Source organism: Oncorhynchus tshawytscha, linkage group LG01, assembly GCF_018296145.1.
Source record: "Oncorhynchus tshawytscha isolate Ot180627B linkage group LG01, Otsh_v2.0, whole genome shotgun sequence".
In the NCBI taxonomy this organism is placed as follows: domain Eukaryota; kingdom Metazoa; phylum Chordata; class Actinopteri; order Salmoniformes; family Salmonidae; genus Oncorhynchus; species Oncorhynchus tshawytscha.
Window position 1 is genome coordinate 20,606,443 of NC_056429.1, and position 20,967 is coordinate 20,627,409.

The 20,967-nt window shown below is 43.6% G+C and overlaps 1 protein-coding gene across 1 annotated transcript in view; it reads right to left on the reverse strand.

Annotated features, from left to right (window-relative positions):
- Window positions 1-5,999: 5,999 nt before the first annotated feature.
- LOC112239857 (procollagen galactosyltransferase 2) overlaps window positions 6,000-20,967 on the reverse strand; it is a 30,279-nt gene continuing 15,311 nt past the window's right edge. Inside the window, exons 5-12 of the mRNA XM_042308684.1 lie at window positions 20,555-20,759; window positions 16,883-17,002; window positions 14,630-14,703; window positions 14,301-14,407; window positions 14,010-14,142; window positions 12,409-12,536; window positions 12,078-12,284; window positions 6,000-7,468 (exon numbers count right to left, since the gene is read on the reverse strand). Of these exons, the coding sequence (XP_042164618.1) occupies window positions 7,189-7,468; window positions 12,078-12,284; window positions 12,409-12,536; window positions 14,010-14,142; window positions 14,301-14,407; window positions 14,630-14,703; window positions 16,883-17,002; window positions 20,555-20,759 (1,254 nt within the window). The 3' untranslated portion in view covers window positions 6,000-7,188. The remainder of the gene's footprint in view (window positions 7,469-12,077; window positions 12,285-12,408; window positions 12,537-14,009; window positions 14,143-14,300; window positions 14,408-14,629; window positions 14,704-16,882; window positions 17,003-20,554; window positions 20,760-20,967) is intronic.

Sequence of the window (20,967 nt, forward strand, 5' to 3'; positions counted from 1 at the left end):
AAATCCTTTCACTGTCTTCACAATTAATGTCTAGTTTTTTAAATGGCACAGGACAAACTAATACAAAATCTATCACTTGTGCAATAAACCAACAATGTCAACCTTCCTCAACGTCTCACACATTGCACCAAATGTGGGTGTAGCAGGGTCTGACTGGGAAGAAAAATCGACCCTGGCATTTCTAACACACCAGCCTATTCTTTTCCTTGAGGCCTCCATTATTAGCCAGATAATGATCAGTTTGAGCAAAAAACTCAAGTTAGACAGGCCCGCTGGGCTACAAATGGACCAGACCATCTGGCATTTCGGGCTGCTTTTTATTAAATGCAAGTCATCATATTTTTCAACAAAACACTGAATTGATGCATAATAATTGCTCAATGTGTATTTTCTCCTTTGCCAAGATAATCCATCCACCACATTTCAAGAAACTGATTAAACAGCAGGATCATTGCACAGCACCTTGTGCTGGGGACAATAAAAGGACATTCTAAAATGTGCAGTTTTGTCACACAACACAATGCCACAGATATCTCAAGTTTTGCGGGAACATGCAATTGGAATGCCGACTGCATGAATGTCCACCAGAGAATTGACTGTTCATTTGTCTACAATAAGCCACCTCCAATATCGTTTTAGAGAATTTGGCGGTACGTCCAACCGGCCTCACAACCGCAGACCAAGTGTAACCACGCCAGCCAGGACCTCCATATCCTGCTTCTTCACCTGCGGGATTGTCTGAGGAGGGCTGGGGGGGGATGCTGAGGAGTATTTCTGTCTGTAATAAAGCCCTTTTGTGGGGGGAAAACTCCCCCTGTCCAGTCATGTGAAATCCATAGATCAGGGCTTCTTTCAATTGATTGATTTCCTTATATGAACTGTAACTCAGTAAAATCTTTAACATTGTTGTATGTTGCATTTATATTTTTGTTCAGTGTATATACAACATTTATTCAGTGATTTTCTTCTTTGTCTAACATATGTGTTTATTCATTCACTACTAGGATGTGTAACACTTTATTTTAAGGGTCCGTAATAAACCATTTATAAGGCATTTATAAATTGTGTGTTCACCATTTAGTAATCATTACCCCCACATTAACAAATAATTTACTACTCATTAGTAAACTATTTTTGCATTCCCTAAAGTGAATGCTATTTACATGTTATTAATACTTTATAAATGTTTTGAGTGACCAGTGAAATTTTGCACAAAAAGATGGACATGCCGTTGGTAGACATTCCTTCAGTAACTGGTAAAGAATAAGCACACAAACCAGGTTGCTTAAGGAAATATATATAGATGTGTGAATAACCAGCTTAATAACATTTACAAATGTAGGAGTATTGATGAATAAATAATCATGGTCTTCTTGTACCAGTGCCGTGGGAAAGGATGCTAGCCTTAGCAGAGACAGCTCAGTGGTGAGTGAAGGTAGGAAGAAAACATAGAGACACGGATATACTGCCAGTTCCTTAATATGTTGGCTTTATATGTAATAGCAATTTACACTTAGGAGTGACAGACCGAGTGACAGCAGAGAAGATACAGAGTCAGACTGCACAACAAGGAGGTAACAGAGGCACCGTTATAGTGGTGAGTTGTATCTGTGTTTTTACATGAGCTGGTTAAAAAAGGTGGAGGGCTATGTTTTTCACTGGTCACTGGTACAGTGTACTGCCTATGTTATGTGTCACGTGCATGGTGAGGTGGGCTGGTGTGGCTAAAATGCCAGAGAAATTTTTTTTGTCCCAGTCCGCCCCTGATTGCTGTTGCTCTTAGATGGCAACTCAGAGCAAATGCGACTGTGCCATTTGAATCTCAACAAGAAAGGTGGTTGTATTTGATAATGTTTATGGAAAAAGTATGGATTTCAGCAAACAAAGAAAGGCACTCAACTAGAGGACAAACGTAGGTACAAGGTAAGCGTTGCATCATTATAATTTTCTTGTATTGATCTTGGGCGAATCGATGTCTGAGCTGAATTCATCAAAGCCTGGTCTCTGCTAGAGAGGAAGAGGCTAAGTGGGAGGGATAACGGTCAAAAATCTGTCTTCTCCAGCAGGTGGCATTGAGAGCTCACCAAACGAGGGGTTTTTGTATGGAGGTCAATGAGAGCTCACCAAGCGAGGAGTTTTTGTATAGAGGTCAATGAGAGCTCACCAAGCGAGGAGTTTTTGTATGGAGGTCAAGGAGAGCTAACCAAGCAAGGAATTTTTGTATAGAGATCAATGAGAGCTCACCAAGTGAGGAGTTTTTGTATAGAGGTCAATGAGAGCTCACCAAGTGAGGAGTTTTTGTATAGAGGTCAATGAGAGCTCACCAAGCGAGGAGTTTTTGTATGGAGGTCAAGGAGAGCTAACCAAGCAAGGAATTTTTGTATAGAGATCAATGAGAGCTCACCAAGTGAGGAGTTTTTGTATAGAGGTCAATGAGAGCTCACCAAGTGAGGAGTTTTTGTATAGAGGTCAATGAGAGCTCACCAAGCGAGGAGATTTTGTATGGAAGAGATCAATGAGAGAGTGTCGAATTTGGTCAACAAAAAAATGTTATGGCTTATTTGCTACATGAGGTTTATTTGATTGAATAGAAGTTCCGTAATACTTACTTAGGTTGTTAAGAGTGTACTGATATAAGTAGGACACTTGGCATCCCAGCAAACTTTGAGAAAGTTTTCTCAAGATGGCTATGCATATTTATGGCATGAGGCTAGTAGCGTAACATCTCCATTGAATACAGGTGGTTGATGTCAACACCGCTCATCGAATATTCAAAAAAGTATAAAAATAACAAGATGTATCCACCAATCTAAAGAGAGAGGAAAAGGCAGGAGTGGACAACGAATCTAATTATTAGGGCATCATTATATTCATATCTCTCTGCTCATCAGAAACTCCCTTCACCATGGAGTGGAGTTTAGTCAGCGACGTAAATACCAGGCTGATTCACGCTTCGCTATCAAGCTCGCGGGATCAGGTGGCTTTGTAAAACTAGATGCCAGGAGCAGTAAAAACGAGTTTGTTTCGATAGCATAGATATCTAGCTAGCTAGAAGATTTACATCATCATTCGCTATGATCAGCTGATAGCCACACTTCCCCTGATTTTAATCATCTCTCGTTAGTAGGCCTAGAAGTCACTGGCACTAGCTTTCTTACAATGTGTGATCAGTGATTGTGTTGTTAAAGACAATAAATATCCCCTCAAAGCTCTGTGCACGGCTCTGTAGGCCTGCAAATGCCTATTTGGGTGAGTATCTTCATGTGTTTTGCCTGACAGTACTTTATAACCACAGCTTGAGAGTGAACCAAAGTATTTTAATAAACAGAATGCAACCTTGTACCATATGGTCGTTGAATGCACAGAGAACTCAGGGTAAGTGACCCAAGCCGTTGTTGATTTAGAGCTAGATTTGATCAGATCCGAGTTAGCCGACTACCACATAAAGGTTGTTTTGTTTTGTCCTAGGTGGAACTGCATTAGAGCTGTCAAATCCACAAGGGGCCCTAGCATTAGGGTAGAGGTAAGTTGACACATTTTGTACCACTTCCTTTTAAAACCATGTCTATCTTTATTTCTCAAACACAGTTCAACACAATCAAAATAGCTTTTTTGTCTTTTAATAATTGTAAGCATATTTTAGCACAAGCTTAACACCTAACAAACACTTTGTACGTTTTTTAAAACACTTGTAACATAGGCCAGACCCTGTTACCTCATATCCCAGTGCTTCAATTAGCTTAACTTAACCCATTGCCATTGGCTCAACTTACCCCAAGGCAATCATTTTGACTATGTTAGCCCACACAGCTACAATAATGAACTTTCATGCTAGGTTTAGGACCTCATATTGTAGGTTATAGAGACCGAACGATTAATAAAACAATCTTAAAATAATATACTTAGATTTAGATACAAGCATCATAAAATCTCTGACAAAATACATTCATTTGACTTGGTGGAAATCCATTTTTGGGACTTTATCCATGTGGTTTCTTCCTTCACAGACTTCAGGAAATGGTGACCTCTTCCTAAATATTTGGTCAAATGATACATTGTGTGTATGGTTTCCTAGAAACAAGGGGGGCTCAGATTACCTCTTTGGCTCAATTTACCCCATTCTCCCTTATACCTGAAGCGAATATGGCTGTGAGAAAAATCCCATGCAGCCTTGTTTACAAAATTTCACACACGAATGTGAGATGTAATCTATACCTTGATTAGGCTCTTAGAAATCCTCATTTTGGAGTTGAATGATTTTTTATTTGAGCATCATTATTTCTATACAGCCAACACTCTCTCTCTTGTTCTGAACTTCTAATGTGAGAGGGGCAGGTGTGGCTTCGTGACAATGATCAGAAGAGCAGCTGCACACTGATTTGACAGCTCCAACGCAATTACACCTACAACCCTGCCAAACCATCAGCTATGTGGGTGTCGGCTATCGCCGGTTAATGCTTGATCTGATGGAATTTAGGCCTTAGTCAGACTTGCAGTACCATCAGTATCCCCTGGCTGGTTGTCCTTCTCATTCAGGCAATAACTCTAATCAATGATAACTTGCAGTATTACTCATGACCGGTGGTTAAATTGAGCCCGAGCTACCTGGAGCCAGGCCCCTGCACCTTGGCATGAAAAGTAGGAAAAGGGTACAATAAACCAGCGCTATGGCCAGTGTTGGGAATGAGCCAGGGTGTGGACATGAAGCTAGGGTTAGAGTTATGGCCAGTGTTAGGGTTGAGCCAGGGTGTGGACATGAAGCTAGGGTTAGAGTTATGGCCAGTGTTAGGGTTTAGCCAGGGTGTGGACATGAAGCTAGGGTTAGAGTTATGGCTAGGGTTGAACCAGGGTGTGGACATGAAGCTAGGGTTAGAGTTATGGCTAGGGTTGAACCAGGGTGTGGACATGAAGCTAGGGTTAGAGTTATGGCTAGTGTTAGGGTTTAGCCAGGGTGTGGACATGAAGCTAGGGTTAGAGTTATGGCTAGTGTTAGGGTTTAGCCAGGGTGTGGACATGAAGCTAGGTTAAGCGTTCGGGTTATGGCCAGTGTTAGGGTTGAGCCAGGGTGTGGACATGAAGCTAGGGTTAGAGTTATGGCTAGGGTTTAGCCAGGGTGTGGACATAGGAAATGAAGAAAGTGTGGAGAGACATGGCAGATGACAGTGACCATGGCTCAACCCTAATCCTAACCCTCCCCCCAATAGGGCTCCTCCACCTCTGAGTTCCCAATTCAACCACTGTTCATGACCAGAAGGCCTCTCTTTTTGCATGACCTCTCTTTCTGCTTCTGCTGAATGAGACAGACACTGTCAACACAGACAGAATAACAACATGTTCACAGGTATTTTTGCAGTTAGAGGTATTTTTGCAGTTAGACCATTAAGGCAAACAAACACCGCACTGGGCCCTCATTATAGCTAGCTGCTGTTTGTGAATGGTCAGACTGGGCAGTAATGCTGTCCTGTACTGTAGGCTACTGTGGCCTCGTCCTCCTCCTCCCGTCCAGCAACAGGTCTTCAGGGCTGAGAAGCGAATCTCCACATCCGCCCTGCCTGTCTCTTTATGAAAATCATGTGTCTTGTATAATCCTCTGTTCTGGACAGTTTCCCGTCTTCTCTCTCTCTCTGTTTCCGCTGCAGGCCTGAGCCTTCTTGACTGATAGCTCTTCAGACAGGAACAGTAAAACCCAGAGAGGAATTTCTTATACATTTTTATAATCAGAGCATGTTGCACACCCTGGGATGATGTACTGTACTGAATAGTGAGCTGAATGCCTCAGTATCTTTTCTACCTGTTCATACATACAGTACCTGACTTGGCTATGACAAGGATTTCTTTCTGACCAGGTGACACTAAATGTGACATACAGTACCTGACTTGGCTATGACAAGGATTTCTTTCTGACCAGGTGACACTAAATGTGACATACAGTACATGAACTGTGTTATAGACTGAAATGTTAACATTGACCGGAGATGTGTCTGTGCTACACAGAGGGAGGTTGAGGTTGTGGGAAAAGTGTAGAAGTTTAGATTAGTGATACAATTAAAATAACAGCAATAAACAGGCTAGTCTATATAGTCTATTCAAACACTGTAGCCATAACTGAGGTGCTTGTGGCCTACTCACAAACAAACTGCAGAGTGAAAAAAAAAACACACATTTGGTCAAGACGTTTTATTAGCTGAGAACTTTATCCCACCACCTCTCCAGTTAGATGAAAGGCCAGGCTCAGCAAAGTGTAAAGGCAGATGAGTGTAGTCTGATCCATGTGTAACAGGGCCAGCCTGCTAACTACAACTATAAGGCCACAGAGGAACACTGTCCTCCATCATGCCTGTCCTGTCCTGCTTCTTGGAAAGAATCTGATGGCAAATGATTATGACTCTCTCTCTCTGTGTGTGTGTGCGTGTGCGTGTGCGTGTGTGTGTGTGTGTGTGTGTGTGTGCTTTGCACCGCATACACATTCTGCAGACATACACATGCATGTGGTGTGTCTGTGAGTGACATCATTGGAATTGACAGTACTCCTGGGTACAGTATGTCAGTCTCCAGCCTGCATGCACACAAGCACACACACACATACACATAACACGTTTTCAGACAGCTGTAAGATAACTTTATTCCTGACCATAAACCACATCTGTTATTTTTAAATTACAATATTAATCCTTTTTAACAATAAAAAAAGATTTATTTGTGAATTGTATCTCTGCACTGCCAACAGCAATATCTGTCTTCCACATGTTGCAGAGTCCCGGTTTGTCCCAGTCTCTCTCATATAGTCCCAGCATGGTGTGGTTTTTCAGCCCCCCCCAGTCCCTCTCTGCATCTCTCCAAGGTGTGTGTGTGTATGTGTCATGTAGAGTGGATGGGGAATAAATTAAGCTGGGGTCCTGGGCCTGAAGCCCACTTCCTATTCCTCAGTGCACAGACCACTCCGCCCCTCACCAGGCAGCCAATGGGATTCACATCTCAGCCTGCTGTTATGCTATTAGCCAGCAGATAGCCAATGAGAAAGAGCACCGAGCGGAGCAGTTTAGTGTGTATCCAGTTGGTTGGGTCTTTGAGTGTGAGTGTGTGTGTGCAGTGCACATGCCTGTGCAGTGTGTGTCCGTCCAGGTGTGTGTGTGTGTGTGTGTAAATCTATGTGTATGTCTGTGTGTAAACAAGTCTATCTCTTCTTCCTCAGAGTTCGTCTCGTGTGGAGCGGGCAGCGGGTGGAGGTGAGTCTCCCGTCACACTGTTCTGGGCCACGGTGTGGATGCGGCCTTGCTGTTCTGTCTTCCTGGCATGCTGGTGCTGGCGGTCCCAGTCGGTGGCGGTGGCCTCGTCGTCCCAGATGGTGGAGGTCTCTGTGTCGCTGACGTAGCCTGGCTCGCCCGTGTAGTGGGTGGGGTAGAGGAGGAGGGGTTCCACGGAGAAGGCCTTCAGGTCCCGAGGCTCAAAGTGAGACATGAAGTCAGAACTGATGGAGAGAGGGGGAAGAGGGTTATATGACACGTCATCAAAGAGAATCACACACTAAGGGAGAGAGAGAGGAGGACATAGTAAACTGTCATCAAAGTGCATTTTGTGCACCATTCAAAATGATAGAGGTGTACAGAAAGGAGAGGGTCATGTAGGGTAATTCAGCCCTGCAGAATCAGCACCACTTGGTCAAAGTTAAGCATGGTGAGAGATTGCATCACAGAGAGGTCAGAAACACACAATCAGAGAGCACTCTACCCTGCCACTATGGCGGAGCCAGAGAGTTGTAGAGGGGTGCAGAGAGGGAAGAGGAGCGAGACACATCAGCTTCAATCAGTCAGGCCCCGTCAGCCAGAGGTCAGCTGGTAAAGGTCAGCCCCCCTGCAGCCGTTTAGACAGTGCCAGCGCAAAGAGAGTAACCTGATGCCTTTATTACTTCCCAGGGAATTGAACCCTGAGAGGCAGGACTTAGTCTGAGGGTTAGAGCCTCTCAGAGTTGGCAGAGGAGAGACTGCAGGGCATCCCTAACCTACTTTTTCTCTCTCTCTCTCGCTCTCCCTCTCTCTCTCTCTCGTCTGTATTTTTGTAGTGATTTATACTCTAAAACACACAGACAGACTTGCACACACGCACTTTGAAGCACACACGCATACAAACTAATACACAGAAGCACGCATGCGCACACACGGATACACACCCATATACATACACACACTCACTCCTGCGTATTTATATAGCAATACACACACATCTACACCCCACCCTCATACTGAGCTCTGGATCAATGGGAATCCTGTCCCTCTCACCAGCAGCAGGAAGAGACATTCCGGACCCACATTCCTCCGAGAGGCAGAGCGAGGGAAAGAGAGAGAGAGAGGGGAGGACAGAGGGGAAAGGGCAAAGAGGGGTAGGGGAGAGTGAGGGAGAGAGAGGGGGGGGCAGAGTGGGGTAGGGGAGAGAGATGAGAGAGAAAGGGAGGGAAAGCAAGGGAGGGAGGGAGAGAAAATGGGCAGGGGAGCAAGGAGAGGCAGAGGGCAGGGTGCAGAGACAGAGAGTACCCATTTATCCCTGGGAACAATCCCTGGCCTGTGTATCAGGGACTCACTCTGTACAGGAGAGAGAGAGGGGGAGACAGAGGTGAAGGGAAAAAGAGAGGGAGAGAAAAGAAGAGTGCCAGAGAGTGAGATGGAGTGAGGGAAATGGGTTGAAGAGAATGCGTGAGGGAGAGGATGCCTGGTTGCTCTTTAAAAGTGCTTCGCTCACCATCTTAAATAAGCATGCCCCATTCAAAAATGTAGAACTAAGAATAGATATAGCCCTTGGTTCACCCCAGACGTGACTGCTCTTGACCAGCACAAAAACATCCTGTTGCGTTCTACATTAGCATCGAATAGCCCCCGCGATATGCAACTTTTCAGGGAAGTCAGGAACCAATATACGCAGTCAGTTAGGAAAGCTAAGGCTAGTTTTTTCAAACAGAAATTTGCATCCTATAGTACTAATTCCAAAAAGTTTTGGGACACTGTAAAGTATATGGAGAATAAGATCACCTCCTCTCAGCTGCCCACTACACTGAGGCTAGGAAACACTGTCACCACCGATAAATCTATGATAATCAATCATTTCAAAAAGCTTATTTTTTTTACGGCTGGCCATGTTCTCCACGTAGCTACCCCTACTCTGCCCAACAGCTCTGCACTCACTGCAGCAACTTGCCCAAGCCCCATCCACTTCTCCTTCACCCAAATCCAAACAGCTGATGTTCGGGAAAGAGCTGCAAAATCTTGTTGGAAGACAAATCTCCATCCCAGTCTCAGGTCTTTTGCAGACTCCATCAGGTTTTCTTCCAGAATGGTCCTGTATTTGGCTCCATCCATCTTCCCATCAATTTTAACCATCTTCCCTGTCCCTGCTGAAGAAAAGCAGGCCCAAACCATGATGCTGCCACCACCATGTTTGACAGTGGGGATGGTGTGGTCAGGGTGATGAGCTGTGTTGCTTTTATGCCAAACATAACGTTTTGCATTGTTGCCAAAAAGTTCAATTTTGGTTTCATCTGACCAGAGCACCTTCTTCCACATGTTTGGTGTGTCTCCCAGGTGGCTTGTGGCAAACTTTAAACAACACTTTTTATGGATATCTTTAAGAAATGGCTTTCTTCTTGCCACTCTTCCATAAAGGCCAGATTTGTGCAATATACGACTGATTGTTGTCCTATGGACAGAGTCTCCCACCTCAGCTGTAAATCTCTGCAGTTCATCCAGAGTGATCATGGGCCTCTTGGCTGCATCTCTGATCAGTCTTCTCCTTGTATGAGCTGAACGTTTAGAGGGACGGCCAGGTCTTGGTAGATTTGCAGTGGTCTGATACTCCTTCCATTTCAATGTTATCGCTTGCACAGTGCTCCTTGGGATGCTTAAAGCTTGGGAAATCTTTTTGTATACAAATCCGACTTTAAACTTCTTCACAACAGTATCTCGGACCTGCCTGGTGTATTCCTTGTTCTTCATGATGCTCTCTGCGCTTTTAACGGACCTCTGAGACTATCACAGTGCAGGTGCATTTATACGGAGACTTGATTACACACAGGTGGATTGTATTTATCATCCTTAGTCATTTAGGTCAACATTGGATCATTCAGAGATCCTCACTGAACTTCTGGAGAGAGTTTGCTGCACTGAAAGTAAAGGGGCTGAATAATTTTGCACGCCCAATTTTTCACTTTTTGATTTGTTAAAAAAGTTTGAAATATCCAATAAATGTCATTCCACTTCATGATTGTGTCCCACTTATTGTTGATTCTTCACAAAAAAATACAGTTTTATATCTTTATGTTTGAAGCCTGAAATGTGGCAAAAGGTCGCAAAGTTCAAGGGGGCCGAATACTTTCGCAAGGCACTGTATATCAATGATGTCGCTCTTGCTGCTGGTAATTCTCAGATCCACCTTTACACAGACGACATCATTCTGTATACATCTGGCCCTTCTTTGGACACTGTGTTAACAAACCTCCAAACGAGCTTCAATGTCCTACAACACTCCTTCCGTGGCCTCCAACTGCTTTTACATGCTTCCGTGGCCTCCAACTACTTTTAAAACTAAATACATGCTCTTCAACCGATTGTTGCCCGCACCCGCCCGCCCGACTAGCAACACTACTCTGGACGGTTCTGACTTAGAATATGTGGACAACTACAAATACCTATGTGTCTGGTTAGACTGTAAACTCTCCTTCCAGACTCACATTAAGCATCTCCAATTCAAAATTAAATCTAGAATCGGCTTATATATTTCGCAAACAAAGCCTCCTTCACTCATGCTGCCAAACATACCCTCGTAAAACTGACTATCTTACCGATCCTTCGGTGATGTAATTTTCAAAATAGCCTCCAACACTCTACTCAGCAAACTGGATGTAGTCTATCACCGTGCCATCCTTTTTGTCACCAAAGCCCCATAAACTACCCACCACTGCGACCTGTATGCTCTCGTTGGCTGGCCCTTGCTACATATTCGTCGCCAAACCCACTGGCTTCAGGTCATCTATAAGTCTTTGCTAGGTAAAGCCCCGCCTTATCTCAGCTCACTGGTCACCATAGCAACACCTACCCGTAGCACACACTCCAGCAGGTATATTTCACTGGTCATCCCCAAAGCCAAAACTTTCTTTGGCCGCCTTTCCTTCCAGTATTCTGCTGCCAATGACTGGAACGAATTGCAAAAATCACTGAAAATGGAGACCTAGAACTTCCTCGCTAACTTTAAGCATCAGCTGTTAGAGCAGCTTACCGATCATTGTGCCTGTACATAGCCAATCTGTAAATACAACACCCAACTACCTCATCCCCATATTGTTATTTATCTTCTTGCTATTTTGCCCCCAATATCTCTACTTGCACATCATCATCTGCACATCTATCACTCCAGTGTTAATGCTAAATTGTAATTATTTCAACTCTATTGTCTATTTATTGCCTTACCTCTCTAATCTTCTACATTTGCACACACTGTACATATATTTTTTATTGTGTTATTGACTGTACGTTTGTTTATGTGTAACTCTGTGTTGTTGTTTTTGTTGCACTGCTTTTCTTTATCTTGGCCAGGTCGCAGTTGTAAATGAGAACTTGTTTTCAACTGGCCTACCTGGTTAAATAAAGGTTCAATTAAAAAAAATATCTTTCAAAAAAGTAACTCTGAAACACCAATAAGGAACACCACTCACCATACCACAGAGCTTATATCAGGGATGGACCCACAGACCAAAAATAAAAGCATATAAATTAAAAACTCAGTCGAGGTCTCAACTTACTGTTGAGAGTTAGAATAATAGAATACACATGGTGCAATTTCTAAATTTGGTTATGCGTCAGCAGTCACTTAATTAGCCCATGTCAGCAAAAAATATAATAAAAGACTGACTGCTAGACTATCTAAACTTGTAGAAAGTGTGTTTGATTTACCGACCGGGGTGGGGCCCATTGATCATATTAAAAATGGCAAACATTTTCCTCCACCCTAAGGCAAAATAAAACTGCACATTTTTCTCTCCTCCCCGTCTGTCGCCCTGTCTGTGTCAGCCACAGTGCAGACAGCCAGTCCCTTACTTGGGGTGTTTGTTGAACATGACGGGGAGGAACTCATCAACAGGTAGCATCTTGCTGAAGGCCTGAGCAGCCAGCAGCTTCCTGGCACCCTGCGCTGACAGAGCATAGCCCAGCGTCCAATATGAGTAGTCCGCCTCCACCAGGTTATTAACCCCTTCCACTGAACGCTCCGGCTGACGCACTTGCATACGCTTACGCCCCACATAGCTGTATGAGAACAGAGGAAGGGAGAGAGAGACAGAGGGAGGGAGGGTGAGTCAATTCATTATACATAAGCTCACAATTAATAATAACACATCATAACAATGCTACTTGTAGACATCGTTCTTACATGAGATCCCAGTCCAGCTGGGCCTTCTCTACTTCCTCCATGATGGTCATCATTCGCCTCTTAAATCTGGGCTCAAACCTCACATCATCCTCCAACACCAGCACCTTGGAAAGACCACGCTCCACCAACTGACAACAGCACAGAGAATAGGCCTGGAGTCACAAATATGCAATAGCACACAACCACTATTGGCATCGACAGGCTGCAATGGATAGGGTCAAACGCTTCAAGTGCCTCTTCACAGAGGACCTGACATGGACCAATCATAGCGATACTGTGGTGAAGAGGGCGCAACAGCGCCTCATGGGCCCTCAATTCTCAAGTTCTACAGCTGCACCATTGAGAGCATCTTCACCGGCTGCATCACTGCCTGGTATGATAACTGCACTGCCTTCAACCGCAAGGCTCTACAGAGTGTGGTGCGGACGGCCCAATACATCACTGGGGGCGAGCTCCCAGCCCTCCAGGACATCTACACCAGGCAGTGTTTGAGGAAGGCTCATAAGATTGTCACGGGCTCCAGTCCCGTGCCATGGACTGTTCACTCTGTTACCATCTGGCAGGCAGTATCATAGCATTGGGTCTCGGTCCAACAGGTTCCGAGACAGATTGTACCACCAGGCCATCAGACTGCTGAACAGCTAAACCTATACTACAGTTCAAAAGTTTGAGGTCACTCAGAAACGTCCTTGTTTTTGAAAGAAAAGCACTTTTTTTGTCCATTAAAATAACATCAAATTGATCAGAAATACAGTGTAGACATTGTTAATGTTGTAAATAACTATTGTAGCTGGAAACGGCAGATTTTTTTATGGAATATCTATCTACATAGGTGTACAGAGGCCCATTATCAGCAACCATCACTCCTGTGTTCCAATGGCACGTTGTGTTAGCTAATCCAAGTTTATCATTTTAAAAGGCGAATTGATCATTAGAAAACCCTTTTGCAATTATGATAGCACAGTTGAAAACTGTTGTTCCGATTAAAGAAGCTGGCCTTCTTTAGACTAGTTGAGTATCTGGAGAATCAGCATTTGTGGGTTGGATTACAGGTTCAAAATGTCAAGAAACAAAGATCTTTCTTCTGCAACTTGTCAGTGTATTCTTGTTCTGAGAAATGAAGGCTATTCCACGTTGTCACTTAGAAACAAGGAAGTTTCTAAGTGACCCAAAACTTTTGAACGGTAGTGTAGCTGTCTCCCTGCACAGGCCTGTACCTTAGAGACAAATTTCTCTGACTCTCCACACATCCAACCCTTACACACAACCACCCATAAACAAACACACAAGAACACAGACTCCCACACACACACACAATCAATGCAGCTGTTCTATTATATATCATTTGTTCAACTGCGCGACCAACACACTACCCACATTCTATTTGTAAATAGAGTCATTCTTGACACATTCATTATCTACACTGCAGATCCTCTTGTGTACATATCAGGCTACTACTATTTGTTAATTTTTATGTCTATTATGGATATTGATTATAGTACTACAATGTTGAGGGAGCTGGCACACCTTTTATACCTGCTATAAACTGTGTATGTGAGTAATAATATTTGATTTGATTTAGTGAGGTTAGTTGAGCGCACCTGTACCCAGGTGGAGTGGTGGCTGAGGAAGCAGCCTATCTCTCCTCTGGTTAGAACACGGCCAGAGTATGGGTCCTGATAACCTGGAATCATCTCTATACCCAACGCCTGCAGTTGAGAAGTGTTCAGAGCCCTGAGAGAGAGAGGGAAGGAAAGAGAGAGAGAGAGAGAGCGAGAGAGTGAGCGAGAGAGAGGAAGTGAGGGATTGGGATCGATGAACAGAGAACTAATGTAAACCATAGTGTCCCATGCAGCTGTACAGTCCTGTGTATGTGTATGGGTGAGACCTACTTGCCATCCACTGCGTCAGTAAGGGTGGCCTGCAGACCCAGAGAGGTCATGGTGCTCAACATTCTCTGTCTCCTGTCCAGACGACGTTTCAGATTGATCAGGAAGATCTGAGACGGAGGGAGGGAGGGGGCAGAGAGAGGGAGGGAGCAATCAGTAGGAAGGCAGAGTAGGAAGTAGGGGGATAGACATGGGGTAGTGGAGGAAGGAAACAGATGTAAGGAAGAGCAGGAAAGGGAGGGGAAGAAATGAATGTCACATCAAAGAAAGACGGAGAAACTCACAATATAAACCAATTCCTCTAAACAGTCTGGGCCAGTGTCTTACTGTACCTCATCAAAGCCCATCTTGTCCTGCGGCATCTGGGGATTGTACAAGTACTCTGAGGGCGCTATGTTGTGGTCAACTGTTAACACATTAAGAGGAGTTAGAGTTAATACAGGGTTAATACTGAGTAAATGCAGACAGATGAGTCAGAGTTGGAGTTAATACAGGGTTAATACTGAGTAAATGCAGACAGAGGAGTCAGAGTTGGAGTAAATGCAGACAGAGGAGTCAGAGTTGGAGTTAATACAGACAGAGGAGTCAGAGTTAGAGTTAATACAGGGTTAATACTGAGTAAATGCAGACAGAGGAGTCAGAGTTAGAGTTAATACAGACAGAGGAGTCAGAGTTGGAGTTAATACAGGGTTAATACTGAGTAAATGCAGACAGAGGAGTCAGAGTTGGAGTAAATGCAGACAGAGGAGTCAGAGTTGGAGTTAATACAGACAGAGGAGTCAGAGTTGGAGTTAATACATGCAGAGGAGTCAGCGTTAATACAGACAGAGGAGTCAGAGTTGGAGTTAATACAGACAGAGGAGTCAGAGTTGGAGTTAATACAAACAGAGGAATCAGAGTTGGAGTTAATACATACAGAGGAGTCAGAGTTATAGTTAATACAGACAGAGGAGTCAGAGTTAATACAGACAGAGGAGTCAGAGTTAATGCAGAGTTAATACAGACAGAGGAGTCAGAGTTGGAGTTAATACAGACAGAGGAGTCAGAGTTAGAGTTAATACAGGGTTAATACTGAGTAAATGCAGACAGAGGAGTCAGAGTTGGAGTTAATACAGACAGAGGAGTCAGAGTTAGAGTTAATACAGACAGAGGAGTCAGAGTTGGAGTAAATGCAGACAGAGGAGTCAGAGTTGGAGTTAATACAGACAGAGGAGTCAGAGTTAGAGTTAATACAGACAGAGGAGTCAGAGTTGGAGTAAATGCAGACAGAGGAGTCAGAGTTGGAGTTAATACAGACAGAGGAGTCAGAGTTGGAGTTAATACAGGGTTAATACTGAGTAAATGCAGACAGAGGAGTCAGAGTTGGAGTTAATACATACAGAGGAGTCAGAGTTAATACAGACAAAGGAGTCAGAGTTGGAGTTAATACATACAGAGGAGTCAGAGTTAATACAGACAGAGGAGTCCGAGTTGGAGTTAATACAGACAGAGGAGTCAGAGTTAATACAGACAGAGGAGTCAGAGTTAATACAGACAAAGGAGTCAGAGTTGGAGTTAATACATACAGAGGAGTCAGAGTTAATACAGACAGAGGAGTCCGAGTTGGAGTTAATACAGACAGAGGAGTCAGAGTTAATACAGACAGAGGAGTCAGAGCTGGAATTAATACAGGGTTAATACAGACAGAGGAGTCAGAGTTGGAGTTAATACAGGGTTAATACTGAGTAAATGCAGACAGATGAGTCAGAGTTGGAGTTAATACAGGTTTAATACAGACAGAGGGTGTCAGAGTTAGAGTTAATACAGACAGAGGAGCCAGAGTTAGAGTTAATACAGAGTTAATACAGACAGGAGTCAGAGTTAGAGTTAATACCGACAGAGGAGTCAGAGTTAATACTGACAGAGGAGTCAGAGTTAATACAGACAGAGGAGTCAGAGTTGGAATTAATACAGGGTTAATACAGACAGAGGAGTCAGAGTTAATACAGAATTAATACAGACAGAGGAGTCAGAGTTGGAGCTAATACAGGGTCAATACAGACAGAGGAGTCAGAGTTAGAGTTAATACAGACAGAGGAGTCAGAGTTAGCGTTAATACAGACAGATGATGCCAGAGTTAGAGTTAATACAGCAGCGTGGAATCAGAGAGAGTATTTCCTCTAGGGTCACACTGGTTTATTTCCCATTCCCATAAGCAGAGAGAAAACTGTGGGAGGGTGAGGAGGAGGAAGTAAAAAGAGAGAGAAATAGAGAGCTAGTAAGGCACTGCAACAGGCTTTAGGTTAAGGGATAAGTTCAGACTTAAGGATAGGTTTTGTGTGTTGTCAGAGAAGAGGCTAAATTAAAATGGGAGAAAACAGAGATGAAGGATCCTTTTGAAGGAGAGGTAGAAATCTGACAAAGTAAAAGAGGCGTTTATTTTGATTTAGAAAGTAGTGTGTGTATGTATGTATGTATGTATGTATGTATGTATGTATGTATGTATGTATGTATGTATGTATGTATGTATGTATGTATGTATGTATGTATGTATGTATGTATGTATGTATGTATGTGTGTGTGTGTGATTGTGTGTGTGTGCTTACTCATGGCCTCAGCGATAGTGTGTGTGAAGCTCTCCTTCTCCTCGTCAACATTCTGTGAGGCCTTCAGAGGAACCGGCAGGAAGCCATAGTGTTCTCTGTTACACACATACATCTGGACATCTGTCAACACACAGTAACACAGAGTAAATCTAAAACACACTGATACACACATACATCTGCACATCTGTCAACACACAGTAACACACAGAGTAACTCCAAAACACACTGATACACACATACACCTGGACATCTGTCAACACACAGTCACACAGAGTAACTCCAAAACACACTGATACACACATACACCTGGACCTCTGTCAACACACAGTAACACAGAGTACATCTAAAACACACTGATACACACATACACCTGGACATCTGTCAACACACAGTCACACAGAGTAAATCCAAAACACACTGATACACACATACACCTGGACATCTGTCAACACACAGTCACACAGAGTAACTCCAAAACACACTGATACACACATACACCTGGACATCTGTCAACACACAGTCACACAGAGTAAATCCAAAACACACTGATACACACATACACCTGGACATCTGTCAACACACAGTCACACAGAGTAACTCCAAAACACACTGATACACACATACACCTGGACATCTGTCAACACACAGTCACACAGAGTAAATCCAAAACACACTGATACACACATACACCTGGACATCTGTCAACACACAGTCACACAGAGTAAATCCAAAACACACTGATACACACATACACCTGGACATCTGTCAACACACAGTCACACAGAGTAACTCCAAAACACACTGATACACACATACACCTGGACATCTGTCAACACACAGTCACACAGAGTAAATCCAAAACACACTGATACACACATACACCTGGACATCTGTCAACACACAGTCACACAGAGTAACTCCAAAACACACTGATACACACATACACCTGGACATCTGTCAACACACAGTCACACAGAGTAAATCCAAAACACACTGATACACACATACACCTGGACATCTGTCAACACACAGTCACACAGAGTAAATCCAAAACACACTGATACACACATACACCTGGACATCTGTCAACACACAGTCACACAGAGTAAATCCAAAACATACTGACACACACATACACCTGGACATCTGTCAACACACAGTCACACAGAGTAAATCCAAAACACACTGATACACACATACACCTGGACATCTGTCAACATACAGTCACACAGAGTAAATCCAAAACACACTGATACACACATACACCTGGACATCTGTCAACACACAGTCACACAGAGTAAATCCAAAACATACTGACACATCTGGATATCTGGAAAGAAACACTACTACACCCAAAAACCCTGTAACATGATTGTACAGTGCCTTCAGAAAGTATTCAGAACCCTTGACTTTTTCCACATTTTGTTACAATACAACCTTATTCTAACTTTTTCCCTCATTAATCTACACACAATACTCCATAATGACAAAGTGAAAACAGGTTTTTAGACATTTTTGCTAATTTATTAAACATTAAAAACTGAACAATTCCATTTACATAAGGATTCAATCCCTTTACTCAGTAAAGTGCTTTGTTGAAGCACCTTTGGAAGTGATAACAGTCTCGAGTCTTCTCGGGTATGACGCTACAAGCTTGGCACACCTGTATTTGGGGAGTTGCTCCCATTCTTCTCTGCAGATCTTCTCAAGCTCTGTCAGGTTGGATGGGGAGCGTCACTGCACAGCTATTTTCAGGTCTCTAAAGAGATGTTTGATCGGGTTCAAGTCTGGGATCTGGCTGGGCCACTCAAGGACATTCAGAAACTTGTCCAGAAGCCACTCCTGCGTTGTCTTGGCTGTGTGCTTAGGGTCGCTGTCCTGTTGGAAGGTGAACCTTCGCCCCAGTCTGAGGTCCTGAGCTCTCTGGAGCAGGTTTTCATCAAGGATCTCTCTGTACTTTGCTACATTCATCTTTGCCTCAATCCTGACTAGTCTCTCAGTCCTTGTCGCTGAAAAACATCCCCACAGCATGATGATGCCACCACCATGCTTCACTGTAGGGATGGTGCCAGGTTTCCTCCAGACGTGATGCCTGGCATTCAGGTCAAATAGTTCAATCTTGGTTTCATCAGACCAGAAAACCTTGTTTCTCATGGTCTGAGAGACTTTAGGTGCCTTTTGGCAAACTCCAAGCAGGCTGTCATGTGCCTTTTACTGAGGACTGGCTTCCGTCTGGCCACTCTACCATAAAGGCCTGATGGGTGGAGTGCTGCAGAGATGATTGTCCTTCTGGAAGATTCTCCCTTCTCCACAGAGGAACTCTGGAGCTCTGTCAGAGTGACCTTCGGGTTCTTGGTCACCTCCCTGACCAAGGCCCTTCTCCACCGATTGCTCAGTTTGACCGGACGGCCAGCTCTAGGAAGAGTCTTGGTGGTTCCAAACTTCTTCCATTTTAGAATGATGGAGGCCACTGTATTCTTGTGGACCTTCAATGCAGCAGACATTTTTTGGTACCCTTCCCCAGATCTGTGCCTTGACACAATCCTGTCTCAGAGCTCTACAGACAATTCCTTCGACCTCATGGCTTGGTTTTTGCTATGACATGCACTGTCAATTGTGGGACCTTGTATAGACAGGTGTGTGCCTTTCCAAATCATGTCCAATCAATTGAATTTACCACAGGTGGACTCCAATCAAGTTGTAGAAACATCTCAAGCATGATCAATGGAAACAGGATGCACCTGAGTTCAATTTCGAGTCTCATAGCAAAGGGTCTGAATACCGTTGTAAATAAGGTATTTCTGTTTTTTATTTTTAATAACATTGCAATTTTTTTTCTAAAAACCTGTTTTGCTTTGTCATTATGAGGTATTATGTGTATATTGCTGAGGAAAATGGCTGTGTGTATTATTGTGTGTATGTAAGTGTTTGTGAATTTGTGTTATGTATTTAATAGTTATGTGTTTACTAGTTCTGTTTGTGCCCTACCGATCACAAGCCACCTCAAATAATCCCACACAATCAGTGAAGTCCAAAAGTCACAAATCTGGTGTCAATTACCCAGCCTGCCTTGTCTCCCTCCATTCAACTCATGATGGGTTCTATTGTAAAACATGTCTTCAACACAAGACACAGAAGTACCCTCAGAACTATTAAAACACAGAGAACTACCCTTGCTCTCCCCTAGCCCCTTTCCCTTTAGTATTTGCAGATCTGAAGCAATCGGATAGGTGTAAAATAATATGGCATAAGATTCTTACATTTGGGATGGCAAGTAGCCTAGTGGTTAGAGTGTTGGTCCAGTAACCGAAAGGTTGCTGGATCAAATCCCCGAGCTGACAAGGAAAAAATCTGTTGTTCTGCCCCTGAACAAGGCAGTTAACCCAATGTTCCCTGGTAGGCTGTCATCGTAAATAAGAATATGGTCTTAACTGACTTGCCTAGTTAAATAAAGAGTAAATAAATGACCCCCTGGGCCTGAATGGAAGGCTAGGTGGAGCCATAAGGACTTTGATTTCACTGTGTGGTTGGGACTAGGGGTTGTTTCTGAACCTTACTGTATACGTGGGTGGGGTGTCTTGTACTCAGGGCTATGTTTTTACAACAACATGAACATTGTGTCTGGACAGGATCATGGTGACCACACATGGTGGGAGGGAGTTAAACTCTGACCTGCCTGTCGGGCGGAGAAGGAGAATACCATGATGTCATCGAAGGCCCAGCTGTAGTCAGGGTGAGGGGGGTAGAAGGCCAGCTCCCGACTGGCGTCACGCCTCAGGTCTAACAGGAAGGTAGAGTGCACCATGGGTACGGCGAAGCAACCCAGACGCTTCCACTCCCTGATTGGCTGGTAGTCTGGAGTACGCTTATAGTAACCCTGGGAGACAGAATTGAAAATAAAGTAAAGTAAAAAAAAATAAAGAGATGGAGAGACAGGGTTGAAAGGAGAGCGGGTGAGAGAGGGGGGCGGGAAATATAGATAGAGAATTGGTCTTAAAGATGCAGTCCGGGATCTTAAAGCACAACAAATTCGTAAAATATTGTACAAATAAGATTCGTAACATAATTTTTTTTTTTTTTAAATA